Here is a 14,351-nt window from a genome sequence, read left to right as displayed (position 1 = left end):
CTACTCAAGTGTTTACTAATGTGTCCCACAGCTGGCAGGAGCTGTTAGCAACTCAAGAAATCTGGTTTTCTGCCACCAGCTCTGCTCTGGGACCTCAAGGAAATCCCACAGCCACTCCAGGTTTCAGCTTCCCCTCTTTAAAGGCAATGATGCTTGCCTCCAACCCCTAGTGGTGGCAAGGTTAAAGGCTGACCCTGGTAATGTAGCACAGCAAACAGCCTTGGGGAGCCCTCCAAGCCTAAAAGCAGATGTGCAGTGAATTAAACCTCCAGTTTGGGTCCTACACCCAAAGACAGGCCAGATTAGCTCCTTGGGAGAGGCAAAGTCAAAATCATCAACACAAATCCTTTGCCATTGACTCTTTTGTAAGTCATGCCATCATCTCCTTCCTTGTTCTGGAAGGAGCTGGGGAGATGCCAGGTCCAGTTGTGCAGAAATGGCTCTACCCTGTGCATAAGGCAGCCCTGCTTGGGAAAAAACACCACCATTTCTGGCCTGACCAGAGGTACAGATTTACCAGATCTAGGAAGCACAAATGCTGCATGCCCCTGGAGTCAAGGACCCACCATGGCTGCTGGGGAAATTCCTCTTCATCCTCGCTTTGCAGCTGAACAAGCCAGGGTGAAGCTGGAACTGCTGATCCAGATCAAAGAGGACTGGGGGAGAGCAGATGTGTCTGTACAGCAAAAAGCAGCTTGCAGAGCAGGGATGATCGATGATCCCCATTCCAGTCCTCCTCCCACCTCAACAAGCCCCAAAAACATGGTGTGCCTCAGCATTGCTGGAAGATGTCAACACGCACAAAACTGGAGCCCAGCAGGCAAATATGCCAATGGGAATGACTGATGGTAGCTTGTTGGACTTCTGAAGGATGGACACCTTCACTGAGAGCCGTCAGGTGCATGCCTAGAATGTCCTCAGCACTCAGGTTTCACTGAGCTCAAACTGCACCTTCTGGCAAAACAACTCCAACTGCAGATACAAGGGAAGAGTCTCCAAAATGGTCAGGAAGTTGAGACATTACAGAAATGCCCCATTCAAAAGGGCAAGGGGTTTCTGCCAGGTGGCAGAGCACGTCTGAGGCACAGCCGAAAATACTGTCCAAAAATATTGACATCTGTCCCTCCTGCACAGATGTCAGCATTAGCTGGTGCTCTGTGCCCTGTCACAGCACTGACTTTCATGCACAAAATAAAAACTAGACTTGCCAGCATACCCAATGGGCCTGTCAAACTAATCACGTTAGGAGAACTGGAAACACACCAGCAGCAAGAGCCGGCCCCTGCTCCAGAGCCCTTGCAGAAATCACGCGTCCAGGAGACGGAAAAGCCTCTGTCGTTCCCGTAACCAGGTCAATAAAAGCACAGACAACTCCATCCAGAGAGAGACTTTTTTTTTAACAAATCACACGAAAGAGCAGCTTCAGCTCCCCCAGCTGCAAATAGGTGGGCAGGCACCGAGAGGCAGCACGGAAATGTGTCTGTGCAACACGTGTGGGGAGCCGGCCGCCCCGCACATGGCCGGGACGTGGGGCGAGAGGAAACCGCTCCGAACCCAGCCGGGAGAAACAGCAGCAGCAGCTCGGTGGGACCTCTCCCACCCCCACCAGCTGGGCTCCCAAATCCAGCAGCCTCCCACCCATATGTGTGTCTGGCACGCTGGGGAGAGGCAACAGGCTAGACAAGGATTGCAGAGCGGAGAGGTCCCAGGCAGCTCTGAATGGCTTTGGATTCATGGAGTGACAGTAACACCCTGGCTCTGGGGGGTGTAAAAATACCCAAAATGAACTTCAATACCCAAAATGAACTTCAACCCGGCTCCGCAAGAACAAAGCAGTCCCGTCCCCAAACCCACAGTTATCTGTGGGTGCACTTTCCTGTAACACTGTTATTTCTAGAGCTCTTCGTTAAGCGAGAAGCCCAGAGGACTGGACAGAGCTTTTTTTGATCGAATTTCAGAGCACCAGCAGCCTTTTGTTGTCTTTCCTTCCTTTTAACATATTTGTTTTTCAAGCCCCCAGTTCAGTGGCACAGAGGAGGGTAAATCACACATTGGTGGTGAAGTCTAGCACAGGCTGCCTCCCTTTGCATCTGAGAACCACACTTTAACCACAAAAAAGGATGTGTCCTCATTATCACCAGCATTTTTAGGCCCTAGACAAAAGGAGTGTGGTGCAGAGTGTACCTAGGGCAAAAGCAGAGATAAGGCTGTTTTATTATACAAGATACTGTTTGAATTCATAACCAAATCTCGTGCCAGGTGCTGAGATGCCCAACCCAGGCTGCTTCTCCAGGCAGGAGGGCAGCAGTGCAGGTCCCTCCTTCTGTGCTGATCAGCTTGTGACACCACAGCACAGGGACCAGCTCCCCATCCCCCACCTATAACCCAGCACCCTAAAATCCAGTGTGGCCCCTGCAGCCCTGGCACAGCACGCCAACAGCTCAGGGAGAGCTGCCTGGGTCAGCCCTGTGTGGCACTGTCCTCCGAGTTACCAAACCCAGTCCCCAGGTTATTAGCACATGTGCTCCAGAGTGTGGGAATGCCACCAGAGACCAGGAGCAGTAGGAAAATGCCAGGCTGCAACTTTGTGAACAAAATTAATTCACTGGCTTAACACCCACATAATTAAAAGCAGGCGCATGCCTCGGTAACTGTGAGCACGGGAGTGTGCCTGGCTGTGTGTTTGCATTTGGGGGGCTGCAATTCCACCTACACAAGCAAAGAGAGTCCCTTTGCAGAGCCAGGCTCCTCGCAGCACTGATGAAGCACACAGTGAACATCCTAGCCCCAGGATCCATTTCATTTCCCATTGAGACAGGAGTAACAGTAGCTCCTTCCTGCCAAGGAGGTCTGAGCTACCCACTGCTCTCTCCTGGCAATTCAGAAGGCTCTGACACGCACAGGGACCTCAGCTCTGAGAGAGGAGAGAATTCCTTTGCTCATTGCTGCTGAGAATGGCAATGGGCCCTGCTCTCCACATTCATCCACCAGCCTGGCTTCAGGTGGCTCCTACTGGCTCTTGGCACCACTGCTGGGAATGGGCAACTCCCACTCTACTCTCCTCACAGGGCTGACTGAACAATGGTTTTGATGGATGAACAGCAGGCAGTGAGAGCAGCCCCAGAGGGAGCAACCCCCAGCCCCAATTCTCCAAAGGCAAACAACCACCCACCACCCAGGTGTGGCCTGCAGAGGTGCAGGCTGCAAGATCCTTCCAATGTCAGGGAAAAGCCTTCCCAGGCGCCTTTCCCTCTTAACCAGCACTTCTTGTACTGCTTCCTTCCTGCACCAGTTCCCCCTCACAGGGTGTGTTGCATAGTATTTAAATACAACCAGGTCTGGGCAAGCCAGATTTCAGTCGATCCCATGTCCCCTCTGTCAGGCAATGCTAAGAAAGGGGTCACGATTCCTCCACCAGCTGTTGGTAGAGCATCACTTAATGCAAATCCTCACAGCCCTCCTCCTCCAGCCTCCCCCCAGGCAGAGAGCAGCAGAAAGTGATGCCCCTCAGGGAAAAGAGAGGAGATTTCCCACATAGTGGGCACCAGTATTAATTCTTCCAACTGCTGCAGGCTTTCCTTTCATTCTGTGACTTTATGAACATCACTCAAAGTTGGCAGCAGCCCCGGAGGGTATCACGAGTCACCTGAAAAGGAAAAGAGCCTCTTCAAGCATCGGGGCTGCCTCTGAGCCTGAGGGCGGCAGCTCCGGCCGTGCGCGGCCACGCTGACCAGAGCTCACAGCCACGGCACTGGATCAGGCGTGCCCCAAGAGGGCTTTGATAACATCTTTAGGGTGTCATGGCTAATTAGAGCCCTGACCATACCCTCTAATTAGGTAACACTTTCAGACAAATCACCCTGTCCTCTTCAGACCACTTCACACCTCCAGACACATCCCTAATTGACTTGAAAGTTGACTCGGCACTTCTTCCCGGACCTCCTTCCAATTCACCAGTCATTTCAAAATAAATAAACCCCTACTCCTCAGCCCTGTCTCAGAAGTCACCTGGGGAATTGCCCTCACATCCGCACAGGCACAGCACCTGCACGACCCGACACAAAACCTCCGTCTCAGGCACAAAGCGAACGCTCCGACGCAGCGGCAGCACCGTCCTCCTCTGATCTCTCCTTTCTACCCATCCTGGCGCTACTTCCAACAACAGCCAGCAAAGCTTTTTCTCGGAGTACAGCAGTGTTTGCGATGCATCAGTGTCCTACTAAAAATATTGCCCGGGGGCTCGCGAGAGAAGCACGGCTCCAGCAAAGGAGCCTGGTATCTGGCAACGGAAGGCATTAGAAAAAACCCTAACCATTGAGAAATTAATATGCCAGAATGATATCAGGTGCCAACATTTCAATCCAGAAGCTTGACTTCTGTTTTCATTACCTGATGAATAAGCTGAAACGATCCAAATGTTTCCAGTTTCCCAACAGCACAAAATTTGAAGTAGATAGGCAAACCCCCCCACCACCATCATAACTGCAAACATGCTGAACAAAAACTATCAAAATTCATAGAAGATAAATATTGAGCCCTTAAAAGCCTGCTATGAGAACAATGTCTCTTTATTTGCTTTCTGTGAGGTTTGTTATAACAAGAGAGAAAGACTCCAGTATACAGTGCTCTAATATATATACACGCATTCACAGCTGGAATAATAGATTTTAAGGACTCAGGACAATATTACAGCTGGATGTATGCAGAAATGCATAAACATACCTTCAAAAACATATTCTTTGCACCCCACCCAGATATGTGGATGGACACACATATAATACACACACACACACACACACACACACACACACATACACACACACTCTTCATGTTTCAGATCGATCAGAACCATTCATTAAATCAGACTCTCTAAAGTTTCTGCTGCTTTGGGAAAACATGACCCTGAGGAGACATCATGCATGAATTTAACAACCAGCAGAAAATGAAACCATAACACGCTGCATCTTGAAAGCCAGCCCTGAATCTAACTTAATCCCTGCTCTGGACAACGCCTCTAGAGAGGCATTAAAAACATGCTAAGGTGTTTTCCTGGATTTCCCACATTCCCCGGAGATTCCCTGGCACTCCGGCTGCATCCACCACCTCCTTGCTTCAGAGATGTTTCCGGCTGACCGCTTCATCCCTGTTCTGCTGCTCCCACGGCCAGGGACGGGCAGAGCCAACGAGCAGCCTCCGGAGAGCTGCGTCCTGCCCTGGCGGCAGGAGGAGTTACCGAGACAGCTCGTGGGATTTAACACTCGTAATTCCCACAAAACGCTCGGGGGAATGATGCACGGGGCTTGAAGGGTCAGGAGCAGCTTTGCAGCCTCCTTTCCCATCCCCAACAAAGGAATTCCAGCAGATCTCGTGCCCCCTAGTGTCATCCTGGTGAACGGGCCGGCGCCGGGCACCGCCGAGCACCGGGTACCACCTGGCCCAGGCAGCAGCAGCACCCCTGCTTGGCCATGCCGTGCGGAAGCCACCGTGTCCTGCTGGCTCCTGGAGCACGGCGAATTCCCAGCAGTTCATGCAAGGGACAGCGTGAGCTCACTGTCCCTCCCCAGCACCCCGGGGTACCACAGCCCAGCGGGCATCCCCACGGTCCCACATCTGCTCGGCTCTGCCCTGCCCTGGAGGAGCCCCGGCAAGAGCGGCCCCTCCAGCAGAGAGCCCAAACGGTGTCCCTGGAGGAGGGCCAAGAGGAGGAGGCAGAGAGCATCTGCAGTGGACACTGTCCAGAATACAACTCCTCCTAAAAATAGACAGATCCTGGAAGGGCACGGCCCTTCCAGGGAATGGGAATGCTCAGTCCTAGGAGCTCAGGGTTTGGCATGATAAAACTTCAAAGTGCGCAAATGCAAGGCACTTTGTTACCCTGCTTCTTCCCCATGAGAGCACCTGTGGCATCAGGCTCTGGCTACGAGCACGAGAAGCAATGAGCAAAATCAGCCCAGAACCCAGCATCCCAGTGTGCCAGCATGCTCTGACCAAACACCCAGCATCTCCTCAGAAAATGCCCATGCCAGCTGCAACACTAACAAGTGCAACCACACCCCACACACAGACCACCTAAATAAGAGCTGGAAAGATGCACAGGAAATGTGCATGCACGTGCCTCAGATTCCCCATCTGCCCAGCTTGCCCTCTGTTATTTTCCTCACCCCTCCTGTTCAGCTATTAGTTCTTGTGGGAAGAGGCACCCCAGGAATACACCTAGACCACCGGCCCCTTCCAGCATCTGCTACCAGCATGCAACCAAACCTCAGTAACCCATCACCAAAATTTGGAGGAATTCTCCCCAGGGCACTGACCTGAGTATGCTGCTTTCTTCTGCAACACCGAGCAGGGACTATAGCTTAGAATAATGGGGAAGTAACTCAGTTCGGTGCTGACAAAGCATCACAAGCCCCAGTGGGGTGGGAGGGGAGGAGGTGTCCTTCCCTCACGCTGCCATGCCTGGTATACATCATGTTTAGGGCCAGGCATACGTCACCAACACAAAATGGACAAATTGGAGGGATTTCAGAAAAATGAGCGACAAAAATTATCAGGAGGCAGAAGGGATTGATTTGCAAGGGGAGATTAAAAAAGCTGTGATCAGCCTAGCTGGGCAGAGCAAGTACTGACTGCAAGAAGCAGTTGGATGCTAATCTGCAAATGGGATGAAAACAATATGGGAAGGAGCAATTTAGCATCTTCATCAGTACTGGGATGAAGTGAGGGGGAACTCGGGGCTGAGCAGACAGGGAAAAAAACCCAAACCAACCGAAAAAACTCCTTTCCTAGTTATGCATGACTGTCTCCATCAAAACACTCAAAGTCCCCAAAACTCACTCTGCCTCGGACACGGACCCTCGGGAGCAACTGTGCACTCACACACACACACACACACACACAGACCCACACCCACACACACACACAGACCCACCCACCCACCCACACACACACACACACACAGAGCCCTTTCCCACCCTTGACTCACACTCAGGAAAGCAGAAGGGCTGCCAGGATAGCCGGAGAGGATGGAGGCTTCACGCTTGCAGGGAAGCAGAGGCGAGCGGAGGCTAGGGCTGTCGGTGGCGGTGGGGAGGTCCCCGCAGAAGGACGCTGTGCACTCCCGGGTCTTCACAGGGGAAAGGTGCTGAGATGGCTTCCTGCAAAGTGGCAGGAGTGAGCTCAGCTGCGAGCACTCAGATATTTACACACAAACGGCACATTACTCAGCAACTCTCATTTGTCAGGCATAATGGCAGCGGCAGCAATAATAAACGACAGAGCTGAGAGACAGGCTCCCCAGGCGCACACCCAGCCCCAGACTGAGCTGGAGCAGGATGCGTGTCTCCAGCTTGCAGGGAATGAAATGAGAGTGGCCAGGAGCTGGGGCTTGCACCCACAAAACTCGTGCTGCCAGCTTCAGAGAGTCAGTCACGTCCCCAAAAGCTAAGCCTTGGCTGCACAGTTATTTGAATGTGTGTGTGCATCACAAGCTTTGTGGCTCTGAGAGCCATCAGGGCTTTTCCCAAGTCCAGAAGCTGCTGAGCGCTTTTCAGGGGAAAGGGGATGCAGAGTCCTGGCACAATGGGGTCCTCTTGGGGTAAATTAGACCACAGATAATGTACGATCATTAGATCATGGATTGGCTTGCTCTGACGAGAAGCTCTGATAAACTTATCTTGAGGAGCTGTCGCAAGGAAGGCTGCCAGGCACGAGGCTCTCATTTCTAAAGCTCAGCCTGTCTTGGGAAAGTCCTCCTAGTGCAGTGAACCCCACAGAGTTCTGGTCCCAGCACCTGGTCTCAGCATGCTGCCCGGCCAGACACGAGCATCCCTTGCACATCTCCACACATCACAGCAAAGCTCTAACTCCTCACGGATAGGGGCAAGGCAGGGATCCGGGAGCAAGACCGGCTGCTCCCAAATATTTGCACATTTTGCAGAAAGCAGCCAATGTCAGAGCCTCACTGCCTGAACACAGGGCCAGTGGGACTGGCAGCTGCATGTCCCTCACAAGAGTACACAACGCGGTGTGCTGAGAGTGGGCACAGCCAGTGAAATCCGCTAAATCCGAGGAGATGTCAGCAAGTTCCCGAGCAAAAAGCAATCCGAGGAAAGGACCTCCTCAACCATCCCACAAATTAAAACACAAAGAGATGGGGAAAAGAAATTGAACGGCTTTGCAGGCAATCCCCTCTCTGTAACCTGTGCTCTGAACAGACCCTGCACATGTGTCCGTAAGCTTGGGGTGGGGAACGTAAGAGAGTAAAGAAGTGCCGATCGTTACACCAAAAAAAAAGTTTACGGGTTAAGGAAACAACTGCCAGAGGAGCCAGGGAAGCTGGAACATGCAGACCTGGTTCTGTCCTCAGTGAAGACACCACAAATTGGCTCACGAGCTGACTGGAGTCACAACTCGTTTTCAGGATTGCAGTGGGGGAAGTCACCAAGATGTGGAAATGTCAGGGAGTTTTGAGCAGCATAGGGATCGGTGTGTATTATGCAATTCTGGAAAGCAGCCCTTGTACTCACGCTCGGGATGAACTGTCTGCCTAGCCCAGGGAGAGCAGTTCCCCAGAAGCACCATGCAGACACTTTTCTGATAAAACATCACACTTCGGGGAAAAAAAAATTAAAAAAATAGAAAAGAAAAAATAAAATCTGCACTGCCACAGCAGAGAAGAAGGCAGGTTGCGCCTTTGGAGAGACGGAGAAGAAGCCTGCTCTCCCGCCCAGGAAATCCACGGGCTCCGGTTTACAAAGAGCCGCCCCGCAGTCCCAGCCGCTCCAGCCCCGTGCACTGCCGCAGGGAGAGCTCATCCCTCGCAGCCCTCAACCTGGTGCCGGCCGCGATGCCCTCCCGGCCGGGAGGGGACGGGGGTGCCACCGCCGCGCCCCGATGCGGACCCGCTGTCTCGGAGGGTGCGGGGACGCCCCGGCCCCTCGCCCCCCATCCCTCCCCGCCGGGAACACGCGCCCGGCGGGGCAGGAAAGTATTGAGCTGCCCAAATTGGTTCCTCACGGGGGGGCGGACGCGCGGCCCACGTCGGGGCGCGGACACACGCGGGCGCTGGAAAGGTGCGCGGCTGCGGGGCGGGAGGGACGGAGCCCAAGACCGGGAGCGAATGCGGGGGAAGAAAGTGTTCCCCCCGCCTTCCTTTCCGCCTCCCTGGGCGGCGGGCCCCGCGGCTCGCCTGCGCTGACCCCCGTGCCCGCAGGCCGCCTCCCCCGTCCCGCGGGTGGGGGTACATCCCGTGCCGCCCTCCGGCCCCGGCCGCCCGCTACTCACGGCGCCTTCCTTGCCGCCGCTCCCGGCGCTACCCCATGCAACCACCGGCTGCTTCTGCACCGGCTCGGGGGCTATAAGCTCTTTTAAACTCCAGCACATAACCCATGTGACCGCAGAAGCCACTGGTAAGGAGCGCCGGGGAGCCAGCGATGAGCTCAGCCCGCACCCCCCGGCACAGCGCCGGGGACGCGCTCCCGGCCCCGCCGCGCCGCGCGCACCCGCCCGCAAACACACACACACACACACACACACACACACACGCTCACAAACACAAACACACCCACACACGCACCCCCCACGGCCACACACTGGTCCACGCCCCTGCGGACACGCCGCTGCCGCCTCCCTCCCCACGGATGCTGAGCCGGAGGGAGGCAGCGCATACACACGCGCGCCCCACCGACCCCCGTGCAAATGCACACTCGTGGAAGCACCGTGGGGACGGCGCCTCCCCCCCCCCACACACACACACAGAGACACACACACATATCACCAGCAGCGGTCCCTGCAAGTCCCCCCACCTCCCCAGAGTGGAAGCAGCAGGGTCGTGGTCACCTCACGCGTGCCCTGTGCACAAACACACTATCACACACAAAATCACACACACACACACACACAATCACACACATACACACACACAGGGTCGTACACAATGCACTCTCCACATGCACTGTCCCTTCCCTCCAGCGCGAGATGCAGACCCAAGAGAAGGAGCCACACTTCCATCTCCGTGCGCATCCTCACACACGCCCCACTCCGAGTGAGTGCCATGCTCCTTCACACCAACACCCTCCTGGAGTGCCCAGCAGTGCCCACAGGAAGAGGCATACTGTCATGAAAGCCTCTTGCCTGTCTCACACACACTGCACAACCAATCACCCACCACATGTGTGGGCTGTGCTCCTCTTGCACAGCCACACCTGCACCCACCTTCCCCACTGCAATAAAACCTGATGCTGGGTGCTGAACAAGCCCACCCTGCTCATCCATCACAACCCCAGCCTATGAGGTCCCAGGCAGCATGTGGGAACTGCCTGGGACCTCACAGATAAGGACAGAGAGCTGTCACACGTGTGGGTGGGGTTGCAGGGCAAAGAGGACAGATGTCCCCCTGTGCTGTGCCCAGTTAGTCCTGGTGAGGGGGGAGCCCCAGGGGTGGACATGCAGCTGGGCCAGGTTGGCCACTCCAGCCACGGCACCAGAGGATTGGGAGTGCCAGGCTGAGATGTTCCAAGCGGGGACGGGAGCCGGGTGTGAGGATTTGGTGTGCAAAGGGCTGGGACAGGCAGGCCTGGCCGGGCAGGTGCAGGCGTGTGCTGCTGGGGCACGCCAGCAACACGTGTGAGAAGGCAGAGCTGGCAGGCAGAGGGCTCTGCTGAGAGCTGAGTTATGGAAAATGACTCTTTCCAAGGAATTGCTAAAATTAAAGCAGCAGAGAGGCCAAGCAGGCAGGAGCCAATGGGGAGGGTGAGCAAGGACAGCCAAGCGGCCTCGGGGCAAGGAAGGGCAGGGTGGGCAGGAGGCCGAGGGGAAGGCACCCTTGCAGGGCATCCACCCCTGCCTCCTGCCAGCTGCCCAGGCAAAGGCAAACACCTTGTGGGGAGGGTCTGAGGAGAGGCTGACTGGCACCCTGGTGGCACCAGCTGGGGGATGCCATGGAGCAGGAGGCCTGGGGGAAATAGCCTTCCCCAGCCACATCCCCCACTTGGCTGCCAGTGTGCAGAAAAATACCTCTGTTTTCCCAGCCTGGAAAAGACAAATGCCCATGAAGAAACAGCCTGCTCCCTGCCAGGGGCTAGCTGCCAGCAAGGCACAGGGAGCAGTGCCCACAGGCGATTTTGGGGAGCCTTGCAGAGCCCTGAATCCCATGATGCACATCCTCTGCCCTTATCTCCAGCCTAGTGACTGTGGCGGGGGTGCTGCTCCCTAGACATCAGCATTCAGGTCGGCAGTAAGGGCTGTTCCAGCTTCCAGATATCTGAGCGTTCCCAGCTCAAATCCCCGTGACTCAGGAAACAACACATGCGAGAAAACTCTGCAGAGAGACTTGGGAGAAATACTCCCATTGGCAGGTTCCCACTTTCCCTGGCATCCCAGGACTTCTCCTGGTTTGAAGAAAACAACAGTAGTAACAAAACAACAGAGCTCTCTTCCTGATCTTCCTGTTAAAGAAAAACCCAAAAACCTAATATTTGGGCAAGCCTACAAAAGTAGTTCTCCTTTGTTTTAACTAGATAAGTGTTGATCAAATCAAAGCTACCACCTCTCTTTGCATTTGTGGAGACAATGTCACACAGGCAGAGGAAGGGGGCTGGGTGGGAGCCAGGTTTTTTCTGGTTTTCACTGATGCTGCTAAAAGACACTATTAATTGGATGGAAATAATGATGCTTTGTCTCAGATGAAAGTGCACAATAAATTATTATTGTTAGTAGTTTTATCCATGAAGAATAACTAGCATGTTGGGACTCTGGGGGAATCTGTGACAGCAGCTCCTAGGGAAAAAAAAAAAAAAAAAAAGAGAGACAGAAAAATAACCAGGAGGGAAAACTAAAGGCAAAAGCAGATGCCTCCAAGGCTTTTCAACAGGATGCAGCAAAGCTGGGGAGTGACCCTCCTGCCCAGAAAGTCGGGGTTGGATTGAAGTAGTCACAAAATGGAAGAAAAGGGGAAAAAATGCCAGTCCTCATTCTCCCTCTCCACCCGTCCCTGCTGTCAGCCAGGATCAGAGCTGAAAAAGAAGGAGTCAAAGCTCTGAGAGAAGCAGCAGCTCTCTGATGCCATTGGGAAGTGTGTCAGGAGAGCAGGTGGTTTTGTGGGGACAGGAATGGAAAGATACTGGAGCTTTAATAGGTCCAGGCAGAGAGCTGAACCTGGGGAAATGATTCTCCATTAGCTTATGAGCCAGCATCAGTCCATCACCCTGGGCTGCTTTCCCCATCCACAGCACCCCAGAGGCAGCCACTCAGAGAAAGCAAGGGGCTCCTCACAAGCCTGTGCACTGATATCCAGCCAGGACACTTATCACCAGAAATGCCACTCTGGGGCACTGCACGCCACCCGCAGCCTTCAGCTGCTGTGGTACCCCAGGCAGGAGAGAAGATGCTCCACAGCTGCATGGCAAAAATACAGTACAGCTGAGCCATGGCCACATCCTGACCTGGCCAGTTTGGGGCTGGTCCTGGCCAGCTGTAAATCTCTTGGACACCTGAGGCCAAAGTGCAGGGGACAGCACTGGCCTGGTTTACCCCACAGCTGAGCATATACGAGGTGAGAGTATGAGCCAGTGTCTTTCCAAACCATTTATTTGATACTCTGTGGCAAACATCTGACTAAATTACTCACAGATTATTCAAACATCAGGAGAGCTGATTAAATGATTACTGGTGAATCACTTGTTCAAAGGAAAATGCCCAAATTCCTACACTGAACTACTGGCAGGCAACAGCAGATGAGTTTCAGCCCTCCAAAATCCCTGAGCTCACATCAGCCCCTGAATCTGCACTCCTTGCTCACAGCTTCCCCAAAATATCCGCCCCCTGCCCGACCCCTTGCCACTGGCAGGAGCAAGGTGAATAGGAGACGTGGGGAACCATTCCTTGAATTCCTGCTGGACTTCAGGCGAACAACAACACAGCAGGCTGAGCTAGGAGCCTTGTCTCTCGCCTCTGCACAAAAGAGATTCTCTGGAGGGGGAAAACCCCACAACAATGGTGAGGAAACGTACAAGAAAACTGCAAAGAAAGCAGCTGACCTTGCATGCCGCAGGCCAGAAAAAAGTACAAATGTTCTTGCAAAGAAGCAGGAAAAGATGGAAGCTATGGAGCCGACGAGCTTTTTACCAGCCCAATTTAATCATCTTCTCAGCAAATGCTCCCCACGAGGAACAAGAGGGGAAAGCAAGATCATGAAAAGATTGCAGGCAAAGGAATTCTGCTGGTACTCCTGGACTGATTAAAATTCCTCAGGACTCATAGCAGGAGAGAATATTTTATGTAAAACTTCACCTTGTCTTTATTACATTTGCCAAAACTTCTTCCTGTGTAGATAGTGGGAGGTGCGTGAGAAAGACAAAGATGGAGATAATAAGCACAGGACCTGGCTGTGGCTTTCCAGCCCATTACCCATTTGCCTGGGAAGAGTCTTGGTGATGGTGGTGAGCACCTGCATGCATACAACAATGTGTGGGCAAGGAGAGCCCGTGGGGACCTCCAGAGCCTGCACAGGGTGTGTGATTTGGCCATGTCTGTGTACAAAGATCTGTGCAGGAGAAGATCCTGTCCTTGGATGTAGCCCTGGTCATGGGCATCAAGTGGCACGGAGATGAGTGATTAGCATGATTTGGGATGCAGAGTGATACAGAGAGAACCAGGTCCTGCCAGTCAGCTGAAATAAATGAGTGAAATTTCCATGTGCAACAAGGACGCCAGGTTTGGTGCATGCTGTTACCAAACCCACTGCTGGAAAACAGAGATTGGAATATGGAGAGACCCCTCACTAGTGCTGCTGCTGCTGCCACTGCCGGGTAAGATATCGATGACAAAGTATCGCCTGACACCTGTTATAAATAACGCCTGTCCCATCACCCACTCACCACATGACGCCTGGTTGCCAGCTCCTCACTCGGAAGGGGCTCAGTGTGGAATGAAAGCCATATTTATAATACATTTTTGCACATGTCTTTCTGAGCGAGGAACAAGAGGATTGGGGTCTGGAAAAGGTTTCCTCCAGCACTTTCTTTCCTGTGGTGCCAGAAGAGCAACCCCATGAAATCTCAGGCAAGAGCTGAGACATTAAAGCGATCATCATGTTTTGCACCACTTTGCACTGAATTACAGGATTAGTGTTGCAATGCTCCTGGAATGGGGAAATCAGCACCATAATCCTGTGTGTTTGCCAGGTCGGTTGTTTTTTCCCCATGGATCACGACATCTTACAGGGGCTCACCACTGCCAGGGCTGGGCACCCTGGAGGTGCCCAGAGGGAAGGTGGAAGGCATCGGGCACACCCAGGTTAGCGCTGCTCTCTGGAGCCTTCTCCCTCCAGCCCCTTCTGTGGCAGAACTGCACCA

General features: G+C 53.6%; 1 protein-coding gene across 8 annotated transcripts in view; it reads right to left on the bottom strand.

Moving 5' to 3' along the window:
* The window catches only part of CNTFR (ciliary neurotrophic factor receptor), a 202,440-nt gene extending 192,329 nt beyond the window's left edge, over window positions 1–10,111 (bottom strand). For 4 of the 8 annotated variants that reach the window (XM_074532809.1, XM_074532806.1, XM_074532808.1 and 1 more), the window contains exons 1-2: window positions 9,283–9,441; window positions 6,983–7,154 (exon numbers count right to left, since the gene is read on the bottom strand). Coding sequence is in view for 1 of the 8 variants with exons in the window: in XM_005491719.4 (XP_005491776.1) it covers window positions 9,283–9,381 (99 nt within the window). In the remaining 7 variants the exon portion in view is untranslated. Of the gene's footprint in view, window positions 1–6,311; window positions 6,457–6,982; window positions 7,155–9,282; window positions 9,523–9,983 lie in introns of those variants that run through there. The other 4 variants (XM_026796270.2, XM_005491719.4, XM_074532810.1 and 1 more) reach the window with 4 other exon arrangements.
* Between the last annotated feature and the right edge of the window lie 4,240 nt (window positions 10,112–14,351).

The sequence above is a fragment of the Zonotrichia albicollis genome, chromosome Z, assembly GCF_047830755.1.
Source record: "Zonotrichia albicollis isolate bZonAlb1 chromosome Z, bZonAlb1.hap1, whole genome shotgun sequence".
Taxonomy (NCBI): Eukaryota; Metazoa; Chordata; class Aves; order Passeriformes; family Passerellidae; genus Zonotrichia; species Zonotrichia albicollis.
This window is presented reverse-complemented; position numbering and strand designations above follow the sequence as displayed.